General features: G+C 44.8%; 1 protein-coding gene across 2 annotated transcripts in view; it reads left to right on the forward strand.

Moving 5' to 3' along the window:
• CMTM4 (CKLF like MARVEL transmembrane domain containing 4) overlaps positions 1-23,105 on the forward strand; it is a 69,804-nt gene that overhangs the window by 38,437 nt on the left and 8,262 nt on the right. Inside the window, exons 2-3 of one of the 2 annotated variants that reach the window (XM_029926356.1) lie at positions 13,184-13,360; positions 22,397-22,495. In XM_029926356.1, coding sequence (XP_029782216.1) covers positions 13,184-13,360; positions 22,397-22,495 — 276 coding nt within the window. The remainder of the gene's footprint in view (positions 1-13,183; positions 13,361-22,396; positions 22,496-23,105) is intronic. The other variant, XM_029926357.1, reaches the window with a different exon arrangement.

Consider the following 23,105-nt stretch of genomic DNA (forward strand, 5'->3'; position numbering starts at 1 on the left):
CAGGCTTCTCCACTGTCACGTTACATTTTTTCCTGTATAATTAGTGAGTATTTTTGTGGGGAGATACTTTTAGAGCATTTCAATATCCTGTAGCAGCTCCTCAAACTTTTCCTCAGGAGTTTTAATATCCATTGATGATTCTTGCTTGAATCCAGTATTGTTAGGATGGTTGCCAAATGGCAATTGCCTGAATCCCTCATTCCTTCTGTATTTATTAGCTGGATTTCAACTGTAAGGAGGAGTTTTCTCTTCTCCCTATTTATTTATGTCAGTACGGGCTCATGAGTTCATGTTTTATCCACTTTTAATATTTAACTATTATTATTTATTTTGATGCTCAAATTGTCCCAGATTTGGCCAGTGGGGACCCCTTTCATTTGTCCTTTAGACGTGTTCCCTTCATTCTCAGACACAAGATATCCAGGCTCAGCTTAGAGTCTCCTACCCCAGCCCTGGAGTTCTCCAAGGGAGCCCTGGTTCCTTTCACTTGGTATTTAGAAACCAAGATTTGAATATTATTCAAAATACATTTATATATATCCTGGTCTCTTAGGATATGCAGTTCACTATTTGGACCTAAATTCATCCTGAGGAAAAAGTTCCTCTTGGACTGCTGGTTTCTCATTCAATGAGAAAAACAGTGCCCTTCTTGCCATTTGGTTAAGGTGATTTTCAGAGATGCTAGGGTGGGGAAGGTGCCCAAGAGTTACAGCAGGGAGACAGGAGAGGGGGCAGGTTTTGCATTTGGATCACAAGGGACGATGGGCCGCTACTTCCTGGGCTCTCAGCTTCATCCATGAAGCAAGGGCATGAGAAAGGAAGGCGGGGAGAGGAAATCCGAACACAAGCAGCACAGTTAACCATCTTCACATGTGTGTGGTTGAAAGGCAGCTTGTTTCCTGTGCCCTCTACATGTGTGCTGTTTTTGCTCCATTACTAATTTAAACGGTCTGAAAATGTAGCTTTTTGGGCAGAGTGGCATTTGCAGGAAAATGTTGTGGGCATTTTTTTGGCAAGAAAGATGCTGACCGTCCTGCGGTTTTCTGAAGTCATGTGCAATTCTATCATCAAACCACATAATAAGATTTTCTAAACATTTTTTTTTAAACAAGATGTTTTTCACTTCCTTGGAAATACTGTTGTGTGCTGTACGTAGTTAGATGTCCAAAAATAGGCCTATTTTGATCTAAGACTGTGGTATGTCACGGCCAGCCATTGTGTACAAGTGACCCGTGGGTTTAACTGTGTGATCGTGCTCACTCTTATGCTATAAGTATGATAATTTATGTTAAAGGTGAGAGTCTTGCATAAAAAAAAAAAAAAGAGAAAAAGGAATTTGAAATGCAGTCCCCTGAGTTCAACTCTTATGTATGGCTTTAAGATTTCAAAAATGTCAAAATTATTTAGACAGTAGATCCCGGCTTGGAAAATAAACGCCGGTTGGGTTGGCCTTGTAACACAGCCCAGCTCAGACCAGAACAAGCTGACAGCAGCCTGAGCCCTCCCGTCCTTCATGGAAAAAAAAGCCTTCCGGGTTTGAAGCGGGTGCTTCTGGGAATGTGGCTGCCCACGGGGCATGCCTGGCAGAGCTGCTTGAGGTGCTGGTCACCTCGCCCTGGTCTCCTGTTTTCTTTTTTCTGCCCTGAGTCCTTGGCAGCCTTCCCCTTTTGTCTGCCTCTCCCTTTCTTCTCAACAACGAGGCACTTATTTGCCTCTGCCCCTTGGCTCCTTTTCTTAAACTAATTCTTCTGCCTAAACCGTGCTTATCGCCAGCCTGGGTGTCTTCAGCGCCTGAGGGCATCTTTGCCCTCCCCTAGCAGGTAGTACTGTTTTTAAATCTCCCCATATCTCAAATCCTTTGATAGATACCGCAATTAGCTTCTTTGTTTGAGAACCCCACCCTCCCAAAATTTGCTCTTTGCTCTATTATCTCTGGGGACAGGAGGGAAATATTTTAAATCTACTTTCCTCAGCGGAGGGCCTCCACTTAGAGTGGCAACTCAGGGGATTATTCTGCTTAAAGAAATTAAGATGTTACTGTAGTTAGATCCCTTTGAGAAAGAGTGATTGAGTTGTGTGCTTCGTCGGAGACCCTTATGGTACGGGTCCCCTACTGTGTTCCTGGAAGAGAAGTCGTACAGTGATGATTTTTTCCAAGAGTTTGGGGAGGAACTAGACTCTGGTAAGGAAGTTCTATGTTAGACATCTGGCCTAGGAGAACGAGGTCTGTGGAACCACAGCTTTGGGGCCTTGGATGAATCTTCTGGCCCCACGACGGAGATGCCACCTGCTTCCTGAGTGGGTATGAGTTTTCAGACAGCGAATGGACCGTGCCCAGCCCGGGGCCTGAGCACATCCTTCCCTTATAGATGCTCCTACATGCAAACCACTGTTATTCTGAGGTTATTAGAGGCCCTCTGCAGAACACACAGCATGGCTTCCGGCCTGGCAGCTTCTGTTTTAAGGTGGTCTTGAAGAGCCAAACTAACGCCATGACAGGCTTCAAATAAGCCTCAGAAACTAGAAGGCCTAAGTTACTGTTTTCCCAGGAGTGATTCAGCAGTGGCAGAAAGGAAAAAACGACCCACACCCACCTATTGCCCGAGCGAGCACCCCCTCTAACCTGGGCCAATCATAAGACGCCAGAAAGGTACCTGACATTTCCGCTAATTTTTAGGCCCACTTAGTTTTAAATTAGCCAATCACCCTGCGCCACCCCAACCTCTGTCGATGCACCTCCCAATTATTTTGTAACCCCAGCCCCTCACTCCACCCTTCACCCCATCCCTCGCCCCTACTGTAATAAAAGTCCTGCTTGACTGGTGATCGGGGCTCTCAGCCCAGATCCACTGCGTTGGTGAGGTCTGAGAGACCGAGCTTAAGCGCGAATAAATGCCCTTTGCTTTAGCATACGTGATTCGGACTCCCTGGTGGTCTTGGTTTATGGGGACACCGCAATCTGGATGTAAGAATCTGTCATTTAATAAGCCTGTACCTGTGCAGAGGAGCTTACAACCCTAGCCTCAGGATGTAAAAGGTGGTGGGATAAGGCCTCGTGCCCCTTCCGGGCTTCTAGCTCTGGCTTCCGCCTCCGCCTCCACTGTGAGGTGGTAAGAATGGAGCTGGTTTCTGAGGTGCGTCCCCGCCTTGCACCTCTCCTGCCCTCTCTCCCTTCTGCTCAGCAGGAGGGCTTACAGCGGAAGCAGTGTTGAGTCTTTGAGGCTAAATACAAGCCATGTCTTATCTTTCAAATATTTTTTTCAGTATTAGTGGGAAGAGAGAACATTTTATTCATTCATTCATTCATTCATTCATTTATAAAATTTATTTATTTTTGAGAGAGAGTGAGCACGCATGCACCAGCAGGGGAGGGGCATAGAGGGGAACAGAGGATATGAAGCAATCATGACCTGAGCCAAAGTCAGGTGCTTAACTGACTGAGCCACCCAGGCATCCCCAGAATAAAAAAAAAATGTGTTTTGGGGCGCCTGGGTGGCTCAGTTGGTTGGGCCTCCGGCTTCGGCTCAGGTCAGATCTCACATTCGTGGGTTCAAGCCCCGCGTCAGGCTCTGTGCTAACAGCTAGCTCAGAGCCTGGAGCCTGCTTCCAGTTCTGTGTCTCCTTCTCTCTCTGCCCCTCCCCCTCTCATGCTCTGTCTCTCTCTGTATTAAAAATAAATAAAATATATTTTTTTAAAAATGTGTTTTTTTAAAGCACAACAGAAATAATTTCCCAGTGTGTAAACCAGGCTGATGATTTGGATGCTTCCTGGAGCATTAGTTTAGAGGGTTGTGAACAGGTGTTCTGTTGTTTGGTCAGCAAAGTTTAGGACCCTCTGTTAATGGGAATATAAACATGAAAACTGAGGTACTTTGGTCAGGGACTAGGTTCTGGCCCTACCCTCTGCTTTACCCCCAACCAAGGATCTCAGTTTGAAAGTCAGGCACCACCTCACACAGGCTTTCTCTCCTGCTTCTCCTCGAAGACCCCTGGAGTCCAGGTCCTTTTAGGAAGATTTCTCAACACCTCTGATGCTGCCCAAGCCATCAGCGACTGTTAGTGTTCCAAATCTCAACACTTCTCTGGGCACCGAGGCTTGGTACCTAGATAGTTACCTGTCTTTGTGTGTATAAAGGGGTGTGTTGGCTGTGTTGGAACTGAGACCCTAAGCCCAGCAAGCCTCTGGGTGCCACAGAGCAATCAGGGTCACTGAGGAAGTTGTGTGGCCATATAGGAGCTGCTACAGATTCAGATTGTTGGAGACAGTCTTCATATGGATAGTCATTTTGCATCTGGTTATTTTAAGACTCATTAAGGCTATTTTTAAATATTGTGATTTTTGTTTGTATGCATATCTTAACATTTTTTAATGCTTATTTTATTTTTAAGAGAGAGCAAAAGCGCGCATAAGCGAGGGAGGGGCAGAGAGAGGGGGAGCATCAGAAGCAAGCTCCAGGCTCTGAGCTGTTAGCATAGAGCCCAATGTGGGGCTTGAACTCCTGAACTGTGAGATCACGACTTGAGCTGAAGTCAGATACTTAACCGAGTTGTATGCATATCTTTAAAAATGAGTTTGATTAGATCATTTGATAAACTGATAATCAAGGAAGGTTAGGATTTTGTCTCTTCTTTGAAGATGTCTTCATACATATTAGGGTCACTGTTCCTTCATGGGGGTCCTTGCCATTACATTAGAGTAAGGGTGGCCTTTTTATTATGTGCTGGCCTCCAGGTGGTTCTGTGCTCACTCCCAGCACTTAGAGTGCAGTGGCTGCCCGGAGATAGGATTGTGTGCTCTCAGGAAGGGTTTAGAAATGATGAACTCTTCTGATAAAGAAATGGGACCAACATGGACTTGCAGAGTGACTTTCATTTTCCATTCGAGCTTTCAATGTCAATTTAAAATATTTATGAATGGTTTCAAAACAAGTAAGGATTGATTCTTAGAGGTCACTAACATTTAACTCATAATAAACCAGCATGTTTCAAAAAGTATTTATATATGGAATATTTAATTTTTTAAAAGAAAAGCACATACACGCATTGTAGAAATTCTGAAAATAAAAGAAGCCTACATGGGGTACCTGGTAGGTTCCACCAGTGGAGTGTGCAACTCTTGATCTTGGGGTTGTGAGTGTGAGCCCCACGTTGAGGGTAGAGATTACTTAAGAATAAAATCTTAAAGAAAAAAAAAGAAGCCGACACACACACAAAAATCTATCCACAGTGCTACCACATAGATGGATTCCTGAAGTTCCAAATATTTTATGCTTTTGTTTTAAATGTTTAAATAACATGGTCATTATCTCTTTATCTTTACCTTGATGATCTGGTAAGAATTTGTAAAACCATTTGGATCTGGTGCCTTCAAGAGTGGGTAACCTGGGTGGCTCAGTTGGTTAAGTGTCCTTCTTTGGCTTAGATCATGGTATCGAGGTTCATGAGTTCAAGTCCCATATCCTGCTTGGGATTCTCTCTCTCCCTCTTCCTCACTCTTTCTGCCCTCCCCTCACTTGCATGCTTGTTCTCTCTCAAAATAAAAAACCTTAAAAAAGAGTGAGTGACATATTCATCCTGTAAAATATGCAGTTTTGTCCTAGAGACCAAGACATGTTGTGAAATTTAACAGTATGCCAGAGTTCCCTTCCTAGTCTGTATGAGCTGGGTTATGCTTCAGCAACAAACAAACCTAAAATCTCAATGGCTTCACATAAGGAAAGTTTCTTTTTCTTGAACAGAACACATTTCCCATGCGCCTTACCCAGAAGCCACCCCTTCCTGGAACATCGCTGGCTGCTAAGGCAGGGAGAGGTGGCGTCCGCACTGGCCATTTCCAGATCTCATCCACTCAAGCCTTTTACTACTCAAACCAGAAGTAGATCCAGGCTTTAAGTGGCTTGTGATTCCTCTGGTGTTGGAGGCCCACTTGAAAGGAAAATATATAAAATTAAAAATAGAAAGCTAGGTACAAGAGACTATTCATAATGAGAAACACACAAAATTATAAGTTTAAGAAATGTTTTCTTTGTTTTTAGGCCTCCACTAATACAGGTCATATTTGAATTTTTAGTTTGATCAGTTGAATACTGAAAAAAGTGTACAGAATCAATCTGAAATGTAGGTGTACACTAGAACAATTTAAATTTTATTTTTTAAGATTTTATTACTTTTTAATTTTTTAACGTTTTATTTATTTTTGAGAGAGAGAGAGAGAGAGAGAGAGAGAGAGAGAGAGAGTGTCAGCGTGAGCAGGGGAGGGGCAGAGAGAGAGAGGGAGACACAGAATCTGAAGCAGGTTCCAGGCTCTGAGCTGTAAGCACCGAGCCTGACACAGGGCTTGAACCCATGAACCATGAGATCATGACCTGAGCCGAAGTCAATTGCTTGACCGACTGAGCCACCCAGGTGCCCCAAGATTTTATTCTTAAGTAATCTCTATACCCAGCTTGGGGCTCAAATTCAAAACCCTGAGATCAAGCATTGCAGTCTCCACCAACTAAGCCAGCCAGGGGCCCGAATAATTCAGATTTTTGATTGCTGCTCTTTTGTATTGAGCAGCACCCTTACACAATCAAGGTGCTGTTTGGCTACTTTGCTCCGTACATCCACTTATGGGTGAATATGCATAGCAGGTTGTCACTGGCATGTTTGTTTCTTCAGTCTGTTTCAATGCCTTGGAGGCAATTTTGTGTGCCATTTTCTTTGAGGCTTTCCAACTGTATCGTTTCAGGGTTTGTCAGGCCCCCTCTTACGAGTTGGACTGCGTGACTTGTAATCTCCCACACACATTCTCGTTCTTTGTAGCACTGCTATAGGTTCCTGCCATACAGGCCCTGGAGTTCTGATCAATCTTTTTTTTTTTTAATGCTTTTTATTTATTTTTGAGAGACAGAGTGCGAGTAGGGAAGGGTCAGAGAGAGAGAGAGAGAGACACGGAATCCAAAGCAGGCTCCAGGCTCTGAGCTGTCAGCACAGAGCCTGACATGGGGCTCCAACCTACAAACCGTGAGATCCTGTCCTGAGCCAAAGCTGGATGCTTAACCAACTGAGTCACCCAGGCGCCCCACTGATCAATCTTTTAATTAATTAGTTAATTTATAATTTACATCCAAGTTAATTAGCATAGAGTGCAATAATGATTTCAGGACTAAATTCCAGTGATTCATCCGCTTACCCATTTAGCCAACCCCCCCATTGCCCTTCCAGCAACCCTCAGTTTGTTCTCTATATTTAAGAGTCTCTTATGTTTCGTCCCCCTCCTTGTTTTTATATTATTTTTGCTTTCCTTCCCTTATGTTCATCTTTTTATATCTTAAATTCCACATATGAATGAAGTCATATGATATTTATTTTTGTCTGACTTATTTTGCTTAGCAAAATACCCTCTAGTCCCATCCATGTTGTTGCAAATGGCAAGATTTCATTCTCCTTGATTGCTGAGTAATGCTCCATTGTATATCTATACCACATCTTCATCCATTCATCCATCAGTGGACATTTGGGCTCTTTCTATACTTTGGCTATTGTCAATAGCGCTGCTATAAACATTGGGGTGCATGTGTCCCCTCGAAACAGTACACCTGTACCCCTCGGATAAATACCTAGTAGTGCAATTGCTGGGTCATAGGGTAGTTCCTATTTTTAATTTTTTGAGGAACCTCCACACTGTTTTAGTTTGCCTTCCCTGATCAATTCTATTTCATGTGATTCCCACCAAAAGGGAGAACAGGTTTATGTGCTTATAATTCCATACTCTGCATTATTGAATATAATCTTGATCTATCTTGTGAATTTAAGGGCCATTTTTTTCTTCATGATGTCAGCTCAGAGCATATCTGGAAGCCATTCCTGCAGTGGGGGGTTTACAGTGTGGGTGGAAGTGACAGCTGGACCCAAATGTGACATGTCTGTCACTCAGCTTCCAATTCACCAAATCCCCAGAACCCCCATTGATAGATGCTCCATTGCCACCAGGCTAGAGGAGTCATGATGGGAAGCTGGAGTGGCGCGTGTGGAGTTCTGAGGTATAAACTCCATCATCCTGAGAATAAATCTGCCTGGGGAACATCTCACACCATAAGTGTCCGACCCTACAGTGTGCCTGCAGGGGGGAAAATAGGATGTACTGGTGGACCGCGCTGTTGATTACTGTGGTCTCCAGAAAGGCCCTGATACTAGACACTCCCACCAATAGTAACATGGGATTTATGAAATTTTAAAACGTTTTATTCATTTTAAAAGTTTATTTATTTATTTCTGAGAGAGAGAGAAAGAGAAAGAAAATGCCAATTGGGGGAGGAGCAGAGAAAGAGAATGGGAGAGAATCCCAAGCAGGATCTGCACTGTCAGCACAGAGCCCAATATGGGGCTTGAACCCACGAACTGTGAGATCATGACTTGAGCTGAAACCAAGAGCTGGACACTTAACTCAATGAGCCACCCAGGTGCCCCAAAATTTTAAGAAGTTTTATTAGTAACTTAATCGGTTAACTTTTTTTTTCTCTCTTCCTGCTTTTTGAGGTTGCCATTTGTAATTAGCTGCTGATAACCTTTTAATATAAATTTGCTTGCCAGCTATGAAAATACTCTTGGTCAGTTGGTTGGTGCTACATGGAAAGGGCTCTAAGAACACACATGATACCTCAATTAGCAAATACAAGGGTTGTTACTTTTTTGCATCTGTTTGAATAACTCTGTACTATTTTACATTGTGACATTTGTCTACTGCAGAACTGTTATAAGTTGAATTACTTCGGACTCTTGGGTTGCCTTGAAGTTGTTGGCTTCCAGCATAACTTTGAGAGTTCTTACTTTCTTGTTAGTCAACAGGTAGCTTTTACTTTAGCAACAATTGGCAGCCATCACTGTGCTGGAGGAAGATTTGACATCTGCTGTGCCAAAAGGCAGGCAAAAAAGTGTATGGCTTATTAGAAACAGTATTAGAAGCTGTTTAAACATTTAGCAAAAGGGGATTGATTAATGTATTTGTACAGTTATGTGTATGTGTGTATCTATATCTCTGTCTATGTAGGAATACTTGTGATACTGTGATTTATAACTAGAAATATATATTTGGTCTTCATCTCATTTGTGGCACAGAGCTCTTAAAACCCTTAAAATGTCCTAAGTGTTGAGAGGTGTCTTGATATTCTTAGCAACCCCCTTCCAGCCACACCTGAGTTTCTGTTAATGAGAGGACTTAAGGATGGGGGCTGGTTGCCAGGGGAAGCAACCTTGTGATACCAGACTTCAGCCCCACCCACCGGCCTCTGGGAAGGGGCTACAGACTGAGCTCTATAAAAACTGGAAGGCTAGAGTTGACAGCTACCAGATTGGGAAACCAAAATATGTGTGCACAGGCCAGGAGGGCCATGCCTTCCACACTGCGGCACAGAGCTCCTGTGATAGAGACTCTTTTGGACCTTGGCCTGTGTGTCTCTTCATTTGCTGTTTAATGTTATTCTTTTGTAACTGGGGTGCAAGAGGCCCTGGCTCTGGGGGTTCCAAACAGACCGGGTTCAGCCACTGGCCACTGACAAAATCCAGAGGGAGAGGCGAGTGGTGGGGAAGGAAGAAAGGAATGTATTTCAATGAGGCCTGCGCTGGGAAGACCAGGACCGAAGTCTCAAAGACATCTCCCACATGCTGCAAATGCTTCCAGGTTTATAGAAAGAAAGGTGGGTATTGCAGCTGGTCAGTAGAAGTCAGGTTGATCATTGTCTTGGGGTCAGCCCCATGGGGTCTTGCTGGCTCAGGGCCTGAGTTAAGAGATAAACTGGAAAGAACTCAATCAGATAGAACAGACTGAGGTCAGAATGGGGGCAGTTGAAGTTCTCTTTCATTTGAATATCGTTTGTAATAGACTGTGATAAACTTCATCATAAATCTAGAATATTCTTGGTGAGGCTTTGATATCACTCTCCCTAACATTTAAAACACCTTTTCCCTAGTTACATTACATTCTCCTTCCTTGCTTTGATTTTTCCCCCTTTGCACTTGACATTGTATAGTGTATTGTATTTTTAATATAACTTTTAAAAGCTTCTCCTTCATTAGGATATGGGCTAGAGCGCAGAGATTTTATTGTGTTCACTGCTATATTGAGTGGCCTATTAGATTTGCGTATTCTTGAAACCATTTTTAATATTTAAGAATGCAGGTGTTACTTTCCCACACAAATATGGTTGAAGCTAGCATACTAGAAACACTTGTAACTCATCAGTACAGTGTGTTATTTCTTGCCCAGGATTACTAGATCTAATTACAGGGGTAAGAAAAAGTTTAGGAGTTTGCCTTATATGAACTACTTCTTTGTGAATTGATTGCAAGTCAGGCATGAAATTCAGATGGAGTATTCAGGTCTGTGCTTCTGTAGAGAATTATAAGAAGAGCCATTAGGAGATGCACAACACGTGTGCTTAAAGAGCCATGTCTCAGAATGCTCTGACTTAAAATAGAAGCGTCAACCACGTATTGATAGAAGTGTCTTTTAGGATTGCTATGTAGAAGTATTTTTTTAATGTTTATTTTTATTTATTTGAGAGAGAGAGGGAGAGAGAGAACAAGCAGGGCTGGAGGGGACGGGAGAGGGAGAGAGAGAATCCCAAGCCAGGCTCTGGACTGTCAGCACAGAGCTCAACACGGGGCTCAATTCCATGAACTGTGAGATCTTGACCTGAGCCGAAATCAAGAGCCAGAGGCTTTTAACCAGATGAGTCACCCAAGTGCCCCAGTGTGGAACTATTAATATTGATAGTGGATACAGTGGAGCCACCCTGCCCTACCTTGGAGATCCTGCCAAGCAAGTCAGCAGTCGTGGATGTGGGTTTTTAGTGGCCCCTGAGCCCTTTTGCTAGCAGTGCACAAGTAACTGCTCTTGGTGCCTCAGGAGGAAAGAGATGGGCTGGCCCCTGCCTTCAAAAAGCTCATGAAGCAGAGAGAGGCATAATGGTGAGTTTAAAAAAAGGGTAGAATGCATTCACAGATGAACAAGCCTCCCCAGGAGAGAGTAGAATTAAATAATGTCTGGCAGGGAGAAAGACAATCAAGGAAGGCATGGGGAGGAGGTGGCATTGAGTCATGCACTGAAAGGCATGCGTGGGACTCTGGTGGTCAGAGGTCACAGAGCAGCCTGCAGCCTGTGCCTTGTACTTTTCCCAAGGTTTAATCATCTGGGGATCTTGTCAAACAACAACAACAACATTCTGACTCTGTAAGTTAAGGAGGAGAGACAGAAATTGCACTTCTGGGGCACCCGGAGTGCTCAGTTGGTTAAGTGTCCGACTTCAGCTCAGGTCATGGTTCGTGAGTTCGAGCCCCGCATCGGGCTCTGTGCGGACAGCTCTGAGCCTGGAGCCTGCTTGGATTTTGTGTCTACCTCTCTCTCTGCCCCTCATCAGCCCTCTCCCTCTCTGTCTCTCAAAATTATATAAACACTAAAAATTAAAAAAAAAAAAAAAAGGAAATTCTGCATTTCTAATGGGCTCTTTTGTGATGCTGATGCTGGTGGCTCTCAGGACAAATCTGGGACCACAGAGTCACCTGCCTGTGCCTCCTGGACCTTTGAAGTGTGGTTCTGGCACAAGCTTGAAATGTGTTGGGCTGGGAAGTGCTTGGTGAGAGAAGTGGTAGAGTAGAGGCCAGGAGACTAAGATTGATCTGGTTTTAGGTGCAAGACCACCTGACCTGTGCTAATCATTGGGCCATTAATTCAGCCATTGGGCCTCCTCTTTCTCCTGAAATTAAAAAGATTTTTTTAATGTTTATTTTTGAGAGAGAGAGAGAGACAGAGTGTGGGTGAGGGAGGAACAGAGAGAGAGAGGGAGACACAGAATCCAAACCAGGATATAGTTTCTGAGCTGTTCAGCACAGAGCCCCATGTGGAGCTTGAACTCATGAACCATGAGATCATGACCTGAGCCAAAGCCAAGAGTCAGACGCTTCACTCACTGAGCCATCCAGGCGCTGTGTGTCCTGAAATCTCTTAAAAGCTCACCTGGTAATTTCCATTGATACCTGTTTAACTATGAGCTCTGCTCTCTTGGGACATATTGCTGGAATATTACTTTGGTTCTTTAGAAAGAAATTGATGCCATTATTGGTAAGTTTTTCAATATTTTTATAAACTGCTGTTCCAACTTTTTTTTTTAAATGTTTTATTTATTTTTGATACAGACAGAGACAGAGCATGAGAGGGGGAAGGGCAGAGAGAGAAGGAGACACAGAACTGGAAACAGGCTCCAGGCTCTGAGCTAGCAGTCAGCACAGAGCCTGACGCGGGGCTTGAACCCACGAATGTGAGATCTGACCTGAGCCGAAGTCGGAGGCGTAACCGACTGAGCCACCCAGGCGCCCCAGTTCCAACTTTTTATGACCAAGTACAGTGATAACTTTTATTTTTTATTAAAAAATTTTTAAAGTTTGTTTATTTTGAGAGAGAAAGTGAGCAGAAGAGAGGCAGAGAGAAAGGGAGGGAAAGAGAATCCCAAGCAGGCTCCACACTGTCAGCACGGAGCCCAATGTGGGCTCTCACACCTACGGACTGTGAGATCATGACCTTCGCCAAAATCCAGAGTCAGATGCTTAACTGACTGAACCGCTCAGGCGCCCCTCCAGTGATAACTTTTAAAAAGCATAGCTCGTGATTTAATTAGGTGAGTCTCATTTTTAGGGACTTGTAACTGGGAGGAGGAGGGATTATACCCATCCCTGTCTTAAAGCCCTCAGGGGTCCTAGTCAGCCTGCGTGACCTCCACATGAACCACAAGGCAGCTGCAGATGGCATACATGGACCCTGCCCTCTCCATGTTTGGCATAATTGTTGTGGGGACTATAAATTGGAAACGTGTGTAGGCAGTGTCCACTTCCTGGTGGCAGAGGAAGAACTGAAAACATCCCAGGGATGTTCCATTCTGTTTTCTCACAAGGGCCGTGCCACATCTGAACAGAGTCTGGGGACTGTCGTGGGGCGTCGGTGTCCACGTCAGGAATTCTATCCTCCATACCTGTTGTTAAAGAAGAATTTCATCAGGTTGTGTTCCCTGACAGTGATACTGTCGTCCCCAGAGGGAAACTCTGGCTGCATATGGTGGTGGTGGGGTTGTATTCAAACGCGGCAGGCACATATGTCCGCGGCTGGGTACTAAATATACACATACATGTGTGTTTCCAATTTTCTTCCTAGATTTTGGCCCTGATTGCATTCATCTGCATAGAGACCATCATGGAATGCTCCCCTTGTGAAGGCCTCTACTTCTTTGAATTTGTAAGCTGTAGTGCATTTGTGGTCACTGGAGTCTTGCTGATTCTGTTCAGTCTGAACCTTCACATGAGGATCCCCCAGATCAACTGGAACCTGACAGTGAGTACAGGTCACCACTGTGACTGTGAACGGGATTGGGTGCTGCTCAGCTCCGAGGGAAATCTGGGACCTCTCCCTGTTCTGTTTCGTTCCAGTTCATTTTGATACTTAAATATTTCATTGTAATTCAACTGTGAAGTTTTAAATTTCTTTAGAGGGGTGAATAAAACTATAAGGTAATTTGAATCTTCACTAATGGTAGAACCATCATAACAATTATTTTGACCCCTTTAAAGATGTCATTTCAATTTTATGATCCTTGGAGAAGATTGATAAGGTTGGTATTTTCCGAATCTGGAAAGAAAAAATGGAAGTAATACCTTTGAAGTTTTTTCACATTGGACCTAAAAGCCATTTATAAAAGTATTGATTCAGGAAGAATTGAAATTGTGAGTGAAAATGACCATGGAGCTGCAAAGCCCAGGATTATCATTAAATTCAGAGCAACTGGGAGTACGCGGAGGGTTTGGTGCTTTGATCAGTCTTGAGTGCAAGGGTGCCCTCTCGATGGTTTGGGTTCTTAATGATGGACTCACCCTCTGATCAGCATGGGAAGCTCAGGGCTGATCCCTCCCAGGCCCCTCTTCCTGGACTTGTGTTACTTGTCCTTCCCCTGCTGAATGAGAAAGGAAACTTAATAATAGCACTTGGTCTTCTTGATGTTTCTTTGCAAATACTCATGTGCAAGAGCTCAAAGGGATTCAGTCACAGACACAGGAAAGCACAATCGGCTGCCTCCCCCTTCTGTGACTCCCGAGAGGGTGCATTGTGTCAGGAGCACAGGAGAGCACTGCAGACCACCCACCCTTGTGGGAGCTCCTGTCTTGCTGCCTCATGCTGGGTGTGTGCAGCACCATGGAAAGCGGACCCCTGTGCGGGAGCCAGGGAGGAGGCAGAGCTGGCCTCCTGTCCTGGGAAGGCCACTCCCATGGTGATCCTGTGGGGCATGGAGAGGAGTGGCTCTTCCTGGCAGAATACTCTGTGTGTTGCTCCAACTCCTAGGAGGGAATATACAAGGAGAGCTGAAGTGGAAGAGTTGATTTCAGTTGAAAACTCAGCTGGTTTGTCCTGGTTTTGTGATGAGTTTTAATATCTCAAGTGCTTTTTTTTTTTGAGAGAGAGAAAGACACAGCATGAGTGGAGGAGGAGCAGAGAGAGAAGGAGACGCAGAATCCGAAGCAGGTTCCAGGCTCTGAGCTGTCTGCACAGAGCCTGATGCGGGGCTTGAACCCATGAACCATGAGATCATGGCCTGAGGAAGTCGAACACTCAACTCACTGAGCCACCCAGGTGCCCCACGAGAGTTGTTTTCTATCAGCCACATCTTTCTCCTGCAGACTTCTGCAAGGATTGACTTTACTCCTTAATTCAGTCTTCCAATTTGACATCTATAAATCTGTTAAAAGATTTCATACTGCAGCTTTATAATTCATGTTGATCTTTATCCCCATAAATACCTACTTAGTGAGCTTTCTAGAATTCAGATTTTTCTATTTTTTTAATGTTTATTTATTTTTGAGAGGAAGAGAGGGTGCAACCAGGTAGGAGCAGAGAGAGAGGGAGACAGAGAATCCCAGGCAGGCTCTACACTCTGTCAGCACAGAGCCCAACTTGGGGCTTGAACTCACGAACCAAGAGATCATTACCCGAGCTGAAATCAAGAGTTGAACACTTGACCAATTGAGGCATTGCAGGTGTCCTGGATTTTTCTATTTTAATCATGAAGGGCTTGTTGACTACCACATTATTTGGTCATACTAATGTGCACCTTTTTCACTGGCAAGTTAATATACATCATTTTCTTCTGGATGGTGTTGGTGGAGCAAATGCCTGGGTGAGTGATGTGGTCACTTGAGAGTGCTTTCAATTCTTTGGGATCCTTTTTCCAGAATTTCCACACATACGCTTTTTTAAAGTTTATTTATTTATTTTGAGGGAGAAAGAGAGGAAGGGAGAGAGAGAAAGAGAACCCCAAGCAGGATCCACACCATCAGTGCGGAGCCTGATGTGGGGCTCGAATTCACAGAACCGTGAGATCATGACCTGAGCCAAAACCAAGAGTTGGATGCCCAATTGACTGAACCACCCAGGCACCTTGAGAATTTCCACCCTTTTAGAGCAGATGAAGGTATATGCTTATCCAGCAGAAAAGTATGTGAGTACATGAACTTGAGGAGGTAGTACTTATTGAGTGCTTTATTCCTTAGGAGAGCTCTGTGACTTACTGAGGTCATCTATTCTTTGGGAGGGGAGAAAAAGTGAGCTCTTCAGGGCTGGATACAGTTTATTGAGTCACTACCCAGGGTTGGCCTTGACTGCCTAGTGTTTCTCTAAAAAGGTGGTGGGAGTTATTGTCCTCAACAGAGCCAACTAGGGAATGAAATAGGGTGTGATTGGTATAGATTTAGCAAAATGGTCGTATCAGGAGCCTACATTGACACAGAAATATTCATGGAAATTGGCACATAAGGAGGAAGTTGCAAAGTATGTATTTTATACAAGCGTTATTTGATGCAAGCAGAATGATTCTGTTCGCTGTGAGTTTGCTTGTTTGTTTGTTGATGAATCTATGTGATTTATCATGTGATATTTGTTTCTCTCTGTATATTAGGGGCTCATACACCTGTGTGTCCTATCTGTATTTACCTTGGTTAGTGCCCCAGGCCTCCTGCCCCACCCTTTCCTTCTCTTCTCTCATCCCTTTCCCACCACTGAAAGCCCGCTAAGGGCTCCCAGCCTCCCTAGCTGGCACTCTGAGCCCATCAGGGCCTGTACAGCCTAACTTCGTAACAAGCAGGGAGGTCTGCACGTGCCTTCTCTGCTCCCCTGCTTCCAGTCTGTGTTTTCTCCCCTTTGACTGTCAAATACAGATCATTCAGAAAAATACATTAAATGTACAGTTGAATGAAGAATGATAAAGATTGTGGAGTCATGGGTTGGGTCAAAAGGTAAATTTGACACCCTTGAGAGTACTCTGGTCGGGATCTCTGGGACCTCCATGTTCCTGGATCCCCTGGGTATTTCTCAGTTCTCCCCTCACTAAATAATTTTTAAAAATATATATATATATATTTTTATTTTTCATTTGAGAGAGACAGAAACAGTGCGAGTGTGGGAGGGGCAGAGAGAGAGGGAGAGAGAATCCCAAGCAGGCTCTGTGCTGGCAGCATGGCTCCAAGCCAAAGAACCTCAAGATCATGACCCAAGCTGAAACCAAGAGTCAGATGCTTAACTGACTAGCCACCCAGGTGCCCATCTCCTCAGTGAACGTTTGAGCGGACTCTGCTATAGAATGTTCTTTTCTTGCTGCTGTACTCTTCACTCTCGCCTGCTCTGACGCTTTTCTTCTCCCTCCTTGGTCATCCTTCTCAGTGCCTCAGCGGCTGACGCTTATCCCACAAACCTCTCCGGATCAAGAACCCGGGTTGGTTGGGTGTTAGGTTGGGACAGTCTGAGGCACCCAGAGGGGCCACCTGCAGAGCCCCAAGGACTTGGCCATGACTCATCGTGTGGGGTTTCTGACAGCGCTTTTTACACCAAATGTATGTCTCCCCCCCCCCCCACCCCCGACACTAAATCTGTATAGTTTTTCTAGACTGAGCATTTCTCCAATTCTCTGACACCAACTAGGTGTCCAAAAACTCAACTCCATTCCGATGCTAACTCCAATAGTTGACACAGATCCCCAGGCAAAGGGCTCAGTTCCTCAAGACTGTCCCCACTTCACACACTGCCACAAATGGAGCTCCCAAGTCACCCACACCAACTGCAGATTTGGGGGTTCTCCCAGCTGCCTCCTCAGGTTCATAATTCTCTAGAGCAGCTTACAGAACTGGGAAAAGTGCTTTAGTTATGATTCCTTGTTCATTGTAAAGGATACAAGGCAGGAACAGCCACATTGAAAAGAAGCGGGTGTGTAGGGCAGGAGCCAGAAGTCCCAAAGTGCTGGAGCCTCTGTCCTCCTGGAGTCAGGGTGCAGCACCCTCCCAGCCTAGGATGTAGTCACCGGCTTGGAAGCTCCCTGATCCCCGTCATGCGGAGATTTTTAGGGAGATTTCATTATGTAGGCATGATTGATTAAAATCATCGGTTGTTTGGAGGTTGAACTCAGTCTCTAGACCCTTTCCCCTCCCTGGAGGCTGGTGCAGATAAGGTGGGAAGTTCTAACCCTCTAATACCCTGGTTGGTTTTTCTGGTAATCACCTCCCATCCTGAAACTGTCCAGGTGCCCCCGAGAATCACCTCATGAGCATTAACTCAGAAATGGTTGAGAGGGGCTCCTTATGAATCACAAAAGATAACTCCTGTCACCTCAGAAAATGTCAAGGAACTGGGCACAAAGACCAAATACATATTTTTTATTATGCCACACCCATCCTTTCTGGGACTCCGTTTCTTTCCCCATAAAAACAACAAAATAACACGTGTCCTACTTTATACATATTTTGGGTCATAATTAGGTTAGGATCTGTAAAGTTACACACACACACACACACACACACACACACACACACACACACAGTTGGCCCAGCAGGGACTCTGTGGAGAGTATTTGCCACTATGGTCAGTATTAGGATTGTCCCTTTGATACTGGAGCCATGTGAGCACAAGTCCATGCGTGGTATAGGCTGAGTGGCTGTGAACTTGCTCTCTCATCCGTGTGTGGAACCTACGCCAGAGCCAGCCACAGAGCCCTGAAGTTTGAGAGAAATTGCAGTGACAGCCTGGGGCTGAACCTGTTCACAACTATCTCACCTGTGATCAGTCTGGCAAACATGAATGGCACACCTACTCTGCCAGCACTTGGGAACTGGAAGCACCGGGCAGGCAGGTGCAAGCTGCTCGCCTATGGATAAGTGTGCTCCGTCAGATCCAGTTCTGTGTGAGGCCGCAGGACACAGGCAAGTAGGAGTGGATTCGCTGGGCTGGAGCCCAGAGTGGGTCAGTCAGGGGAAGTTCAGAGAAAATGCCAGATTCCAGCTGGGCCTTGAGAGGTGAGTGGGTGCCTCCCAGGCACAGAGTGAGGATGGGTGGGGCACGTTACAGGACGGCCCATTCTCTGGGGCGGGTGCGGGTGCGGGGTTGTAGACTCGGGCCTGCTGGGGCTGGAGACCGTGGAGGCAGGTTCTCCTGGTCAGCCCCCGCTCAGCTGACCGTGTGGTTACCAACAATGCACTTCTGGAACAGTTTTTCAAGAGCTGTTTTTTAGAAGCTTTTTTTTTTTAAGAAGTTAGTTTTTTATGTACAGTTTCCTGGTGTTTAAATGTTGGCATGTTCAAATTTGCTTTGAACACTGTGCAAGTTAAACCTGTCTGTGGGCCAGATTTGGTCACTATCTCTCGGGTTTGCACGCTCTAGGCCACACCCTGTTGATCTGTTCTTGAAGTTCCAGGGATTCACGTCTGTACCTCCTGCTGTGTCACTGAGGACGGGACCTGAGAGTGTGTGTATGTGAGGATGGTTTTCCTCTTCACATCTTAGCACAAAGGAGGGGTTGCAACCTTGGGTGTTTTAAGGGCCAGACAGGAGGCATAAGGTGGTGGCTGGCGTGAGGCTGTAGGGAGCGGGGATGGCTGTGGCAGACTGGGAAAGCGTGTGGCTCATAGACCACATGTCCCATTAAAAGCATTAAAAAAGGGATGCTTGGGTGGCTCAGTTGGTTAAACATCAGACTTCAGCTCAGGTCATGCTCCCATAGTTCATGGCTTTAAGCCCCGTGTCAGGCTGTGTGCTGACAGCTCAGAGCCTAGAGCCTGCTTCAGATTCTGTGTCTTCCTCCCTCTCTGCTCCTCCCCTGCTCATGATCTGTCTTTCTCTGTCTCTCTCTCAAAAATAAATAAACATTAAAAAAATAAGCATTAAAAAAAAAGTTAAGCACCACTGTTGACTAAACCCCACCCCACCCCAAAGCCCATTCTGAGGGCAGGTCTGTGCGTGTCCCCTAACGTGAAGGATGAACCTATAAGTGCTGATATTTGTTTTATGGATGAGGAACTCACGTAGTTGATGCTGATGAACCTGTGCACTGTCCCACTTTAAGCCTTCTAATAAAGCTGTGCAGGGGAATAAGCGTTTGTTACAGAAAAACTGGAAGATACAGATAATGAAAGAAAAAAATAATGTGATGATCCAAGACAAATGAAAACAAACTCTACACAAAAGGTCGTAAGCTCATAATAGCATTGTTCAAAACAGTCCGAAAGTGCTAACAACTTAGGTGTCCAAAAAACTGATGAAAAGGTAAATACCATGTGGTGCACCTGTACAATGGAATACTATATAGTAAGAGAAGGGAATGAAATATTGATCCATGCTCCAACGTGAATTAACCTTAGAAATAGTACACTGAGTGGGAGAAGCCAATCACAAAAGTGCACATAATATATAATTCTATTTATGTAAAATGTACAGAATAGGAAGATCCAAAGAGACGGAAAGCAGGGTAGTGGTTGGCTAGGATTAGAGGAGGGATAAAGAATTAACTGATAGTGAGTTTTTGGAGCGCTGAAGATGTTCTAAAATTAGATCATGGTAGGGGCCCCTGAGTAGCTCAGTCAGTTAAGTGTCCAACTCCTGGTTTCGGCTCAGGGCCTGATCTCACAATTCATGAGTTCGAGCCCCACATCAGGCTCTGTGCTGACAGTATGGAGCCTGCTTGGAATTCTCTTTCCTCTCTCTCTGCCCCTTCCCACCTCTATCTTTCTCTCTCTCTCAAATAAATATTAAAAAAAATTAGATTATGGTAATTGAACTATATGACTTAATTGGGTATGTTATATGGCATATGAGTTATATCTCGATAAAGCTATTAAAAAGTCATACGTTGGGGCCCCTGGGCGGCTCAGTCAGTTGAGCGACTGGCTTTGGCTCCAGTCATGATCTCACGGTTTGTGGGTGTAAGCCCTGTGTCGGGCTCTGTGCTGACAGCTCAGAGCCTGCAGCCTGCTTCAGATTCTGCGTCTCCTTCTCTCTTTGCGCTTCCCCTTCCTGTCTCTCTGTCTCTCATAAATAAATAAACATTTAAAAAAAAGTCATACGTGATACAACCCATTGGGATAACCACTTATAATACTTGATATAGGCTTTCAGACTATTAGACTGTCTTTCATGTGTGTATGTTGTGATATGTGTGTGTAGGGGGAAGGGAACCATTAGAATCATGCTTTTTCACTTCAACTGTTTTAAGTATATTCCATGTTAAATATATAACTGCACCATTATTTTAATGACTGCACAGTGTTCCATCGTGGAGATACGATTTTATCTAACAAATCCTTTATTCTTGAGCGGTTTGCTTCCAGGTTTTTGAGGGTTTTTTTTATTTTTGCTATTTTAAGTAATATGACAGACATCCTTAGACCTTTGCACTAAGTGTGATATTTAAGATGAATTTGCAAATATGGAAATCATAGGCAACACAAACCTTTTTAAAACCTTTGATGCATATGAACCCTTGACCACATTCATGTTTTTACACTGTCACCAGTAATGTACATACTATTTTGTTTGTTGTTTGCCCTTAGCATGTATCACAAAACTCCACCCACTTCCGAATAGTCTTTGTTTTGGAAAGCACATTTTATATTCTTTTTTCATCTCTACAGTATCCTACCCAGACCCGAGCATTTTAACTAAATACTTCCTGGTTTGAATTTGGGGAAAATCTGCCCTTGTTTAACATGGGTCACAGCTGGAAACCGTCATGCCGGCAGACAGCTTCTGAACAGAGGTTCGGAGTCCGTGCTTGCTGCCCTCCGTGAGCCCCTGCGGATCAGCAGTGTGCCGGCGTTCCTTCTGCGCAGGCTCAGTACCTCTATGAGGAGAACGTGGCTTTATTGCGTCTTTGGAAAGAGGCGATGGCAGGGCACTGGGTAGCTCATTCGGTGGAGTGTCTGAATCTTGATTTCAGCTCAGGTCATGATCCCAGGATGGTGGGATCAAGCCATATGTTGGGCTCTGTGCTGTCATTTTGGAACTTGATTGGGATTCTCTCCATCTCCCTCTCTCTGGCCCTCCCCCACTCACTCCCGCTTGCACACACTGGCGTCTGTGTGTGTGTGCGAGCACGCTCATTCTCTCTCTCAAAATAAACATTAAAAAAAAAAAAAAGATGGCCCTTAAGGACCCACCAGGTGTTGATGCACCGTCAACCTGACACGTAAACAATCTGGCATTTCCCCTGGATTTTGGTTCCCTGTAGAGATTATAGACAGACTCTGGTATGACCCAGGCTGTCAGTGGCCCGTTGTCACACTGGTAATTACAGAAGCAGCAGTTAATGTGCAGGGAACCCTCTGAGTGGCTCCACCTGACTCCTAGAACAACTCTGTGAGGTGGGAGTACTGTCCCCACATGACACACAAAAAGCAAAATGACTTGTCCCAAGTCATGGTGGGTAAGGACCTAAATCAGGCTGTGACACTTCACTGTGCTCCTTTTGTCTCCACAGCTGAGACAGGAGTTGAATCTTGAAAACGTTGGATACATAACCTCATTTGCTTTGCATAAACTTTAGGAGAAAATCCTCAGGTTTTAGCCATAGAGAGCCTTGAAAGACCACGCATGAGAAAGAGTGTGAGGTCTGGCTAAGTGTGTTCTCTAGGTCTGAAAACCAGTGCACTTGCCAAGCCACAAATGGGGGTGGAGGTGGCATTGGAGGGCGCTTTGCCAGGTTCAGTACATTCTGGACTCCTGGGGAGCATTGTCCATGCTGAGGTGATCTGAACGTAGTTTGAAAAGCTGACAATAGAACTAAAAATGGTAATTAACTTGCAAGTCCTAAATGGGTTAGCAGTTTGGGTTTCTGTAATAATTCATTAAGAAATGACAACATGGTTGATTAAAATGTGGATTTTACTGTGGTGACGTATCAAGTAGCATCATAAGCTGGTATCATCTTTGCCTTCCTTTGTGGGACCAATGGCCCTGGGCCATCAAGACTAAAATACGGAGCCATCAGAGAGGCCCGGGTATTGTGCTGCTTTTAGGGCAAAGCAGGAAATAATTCTTTCCAAGTGACTTTATCTTTTTCTTCAGGATTTGGTCAACACTGGACTCAGCACTTTCTTTTTCTTTATTGCTTCGATTGTGCTGGCTGCTTTAAACCACAAAACCGGAGCAGAAATTGCTGCCGTGGTAAGTGAACTCAGATGGTTAAAAACACAGGCTGGTTTGTGCACTCTGTGACTCACTCTCCTCTGTCCCCTAGCTTGCGTCCTGCTCTTTCTTCCTTAGCATTTTCTTCGCTAACTATGTTCTTACTGAGTCAGTCAAGATCCTGATCCCTTCAGTGCTGTGGTTCTCAAAGTGTGGTCCCCAGAACAGCAGCCTTGGTGTCACTGAAGAATGCCATTCCCAGGCTCCCCCAGAGTTACTGAATCTGAAATCCATAGCAACAAGCCCCCCAGGTGACTCAGATGCATGTTCAAATTTGAGAATCACTGCTTTAGTCACTGAGCTACCCAGCAGCGCCCTGCATGTCTGTTAGTGACATTACTTTTAAGAGTCTTACCTCCGGGGGGGGGGGGGGCGCCTTAAGAAGAAGCTAGCCTGACCCCATTTAGCAGTCAGGTGACATTTGTTTTGGTTCTTTGAGGTGGAATGCCTTTGAGGGTGGCGTGGGAACCAGATAACCTTAAGACTTTCATGCTCTGTGTTTTGCATTTCTGTATTTTTCTGTTTTTATAATGAACATGTAGCACTTTTGCCGTGTGGGGGGCTGGTTTGAAAGGTTTATAAAAAATGT

This window comes from Suricata suricatta, chromosome 16 (genome assembly GCF_006229205.1).
Source record: "Suricata suricatta isolate VVHF042 chromosome 16, meerkat_22Aug2017_6uvM2_HiC, whole genome shotgun sequence".
Classification (NCBI taxonomy): domain Eukaryota; kingdom Metazoa; phylum Chordata; class Mammalia; order Carnivora; family Herpestidae; genus Suricata; species Suricata suricatta.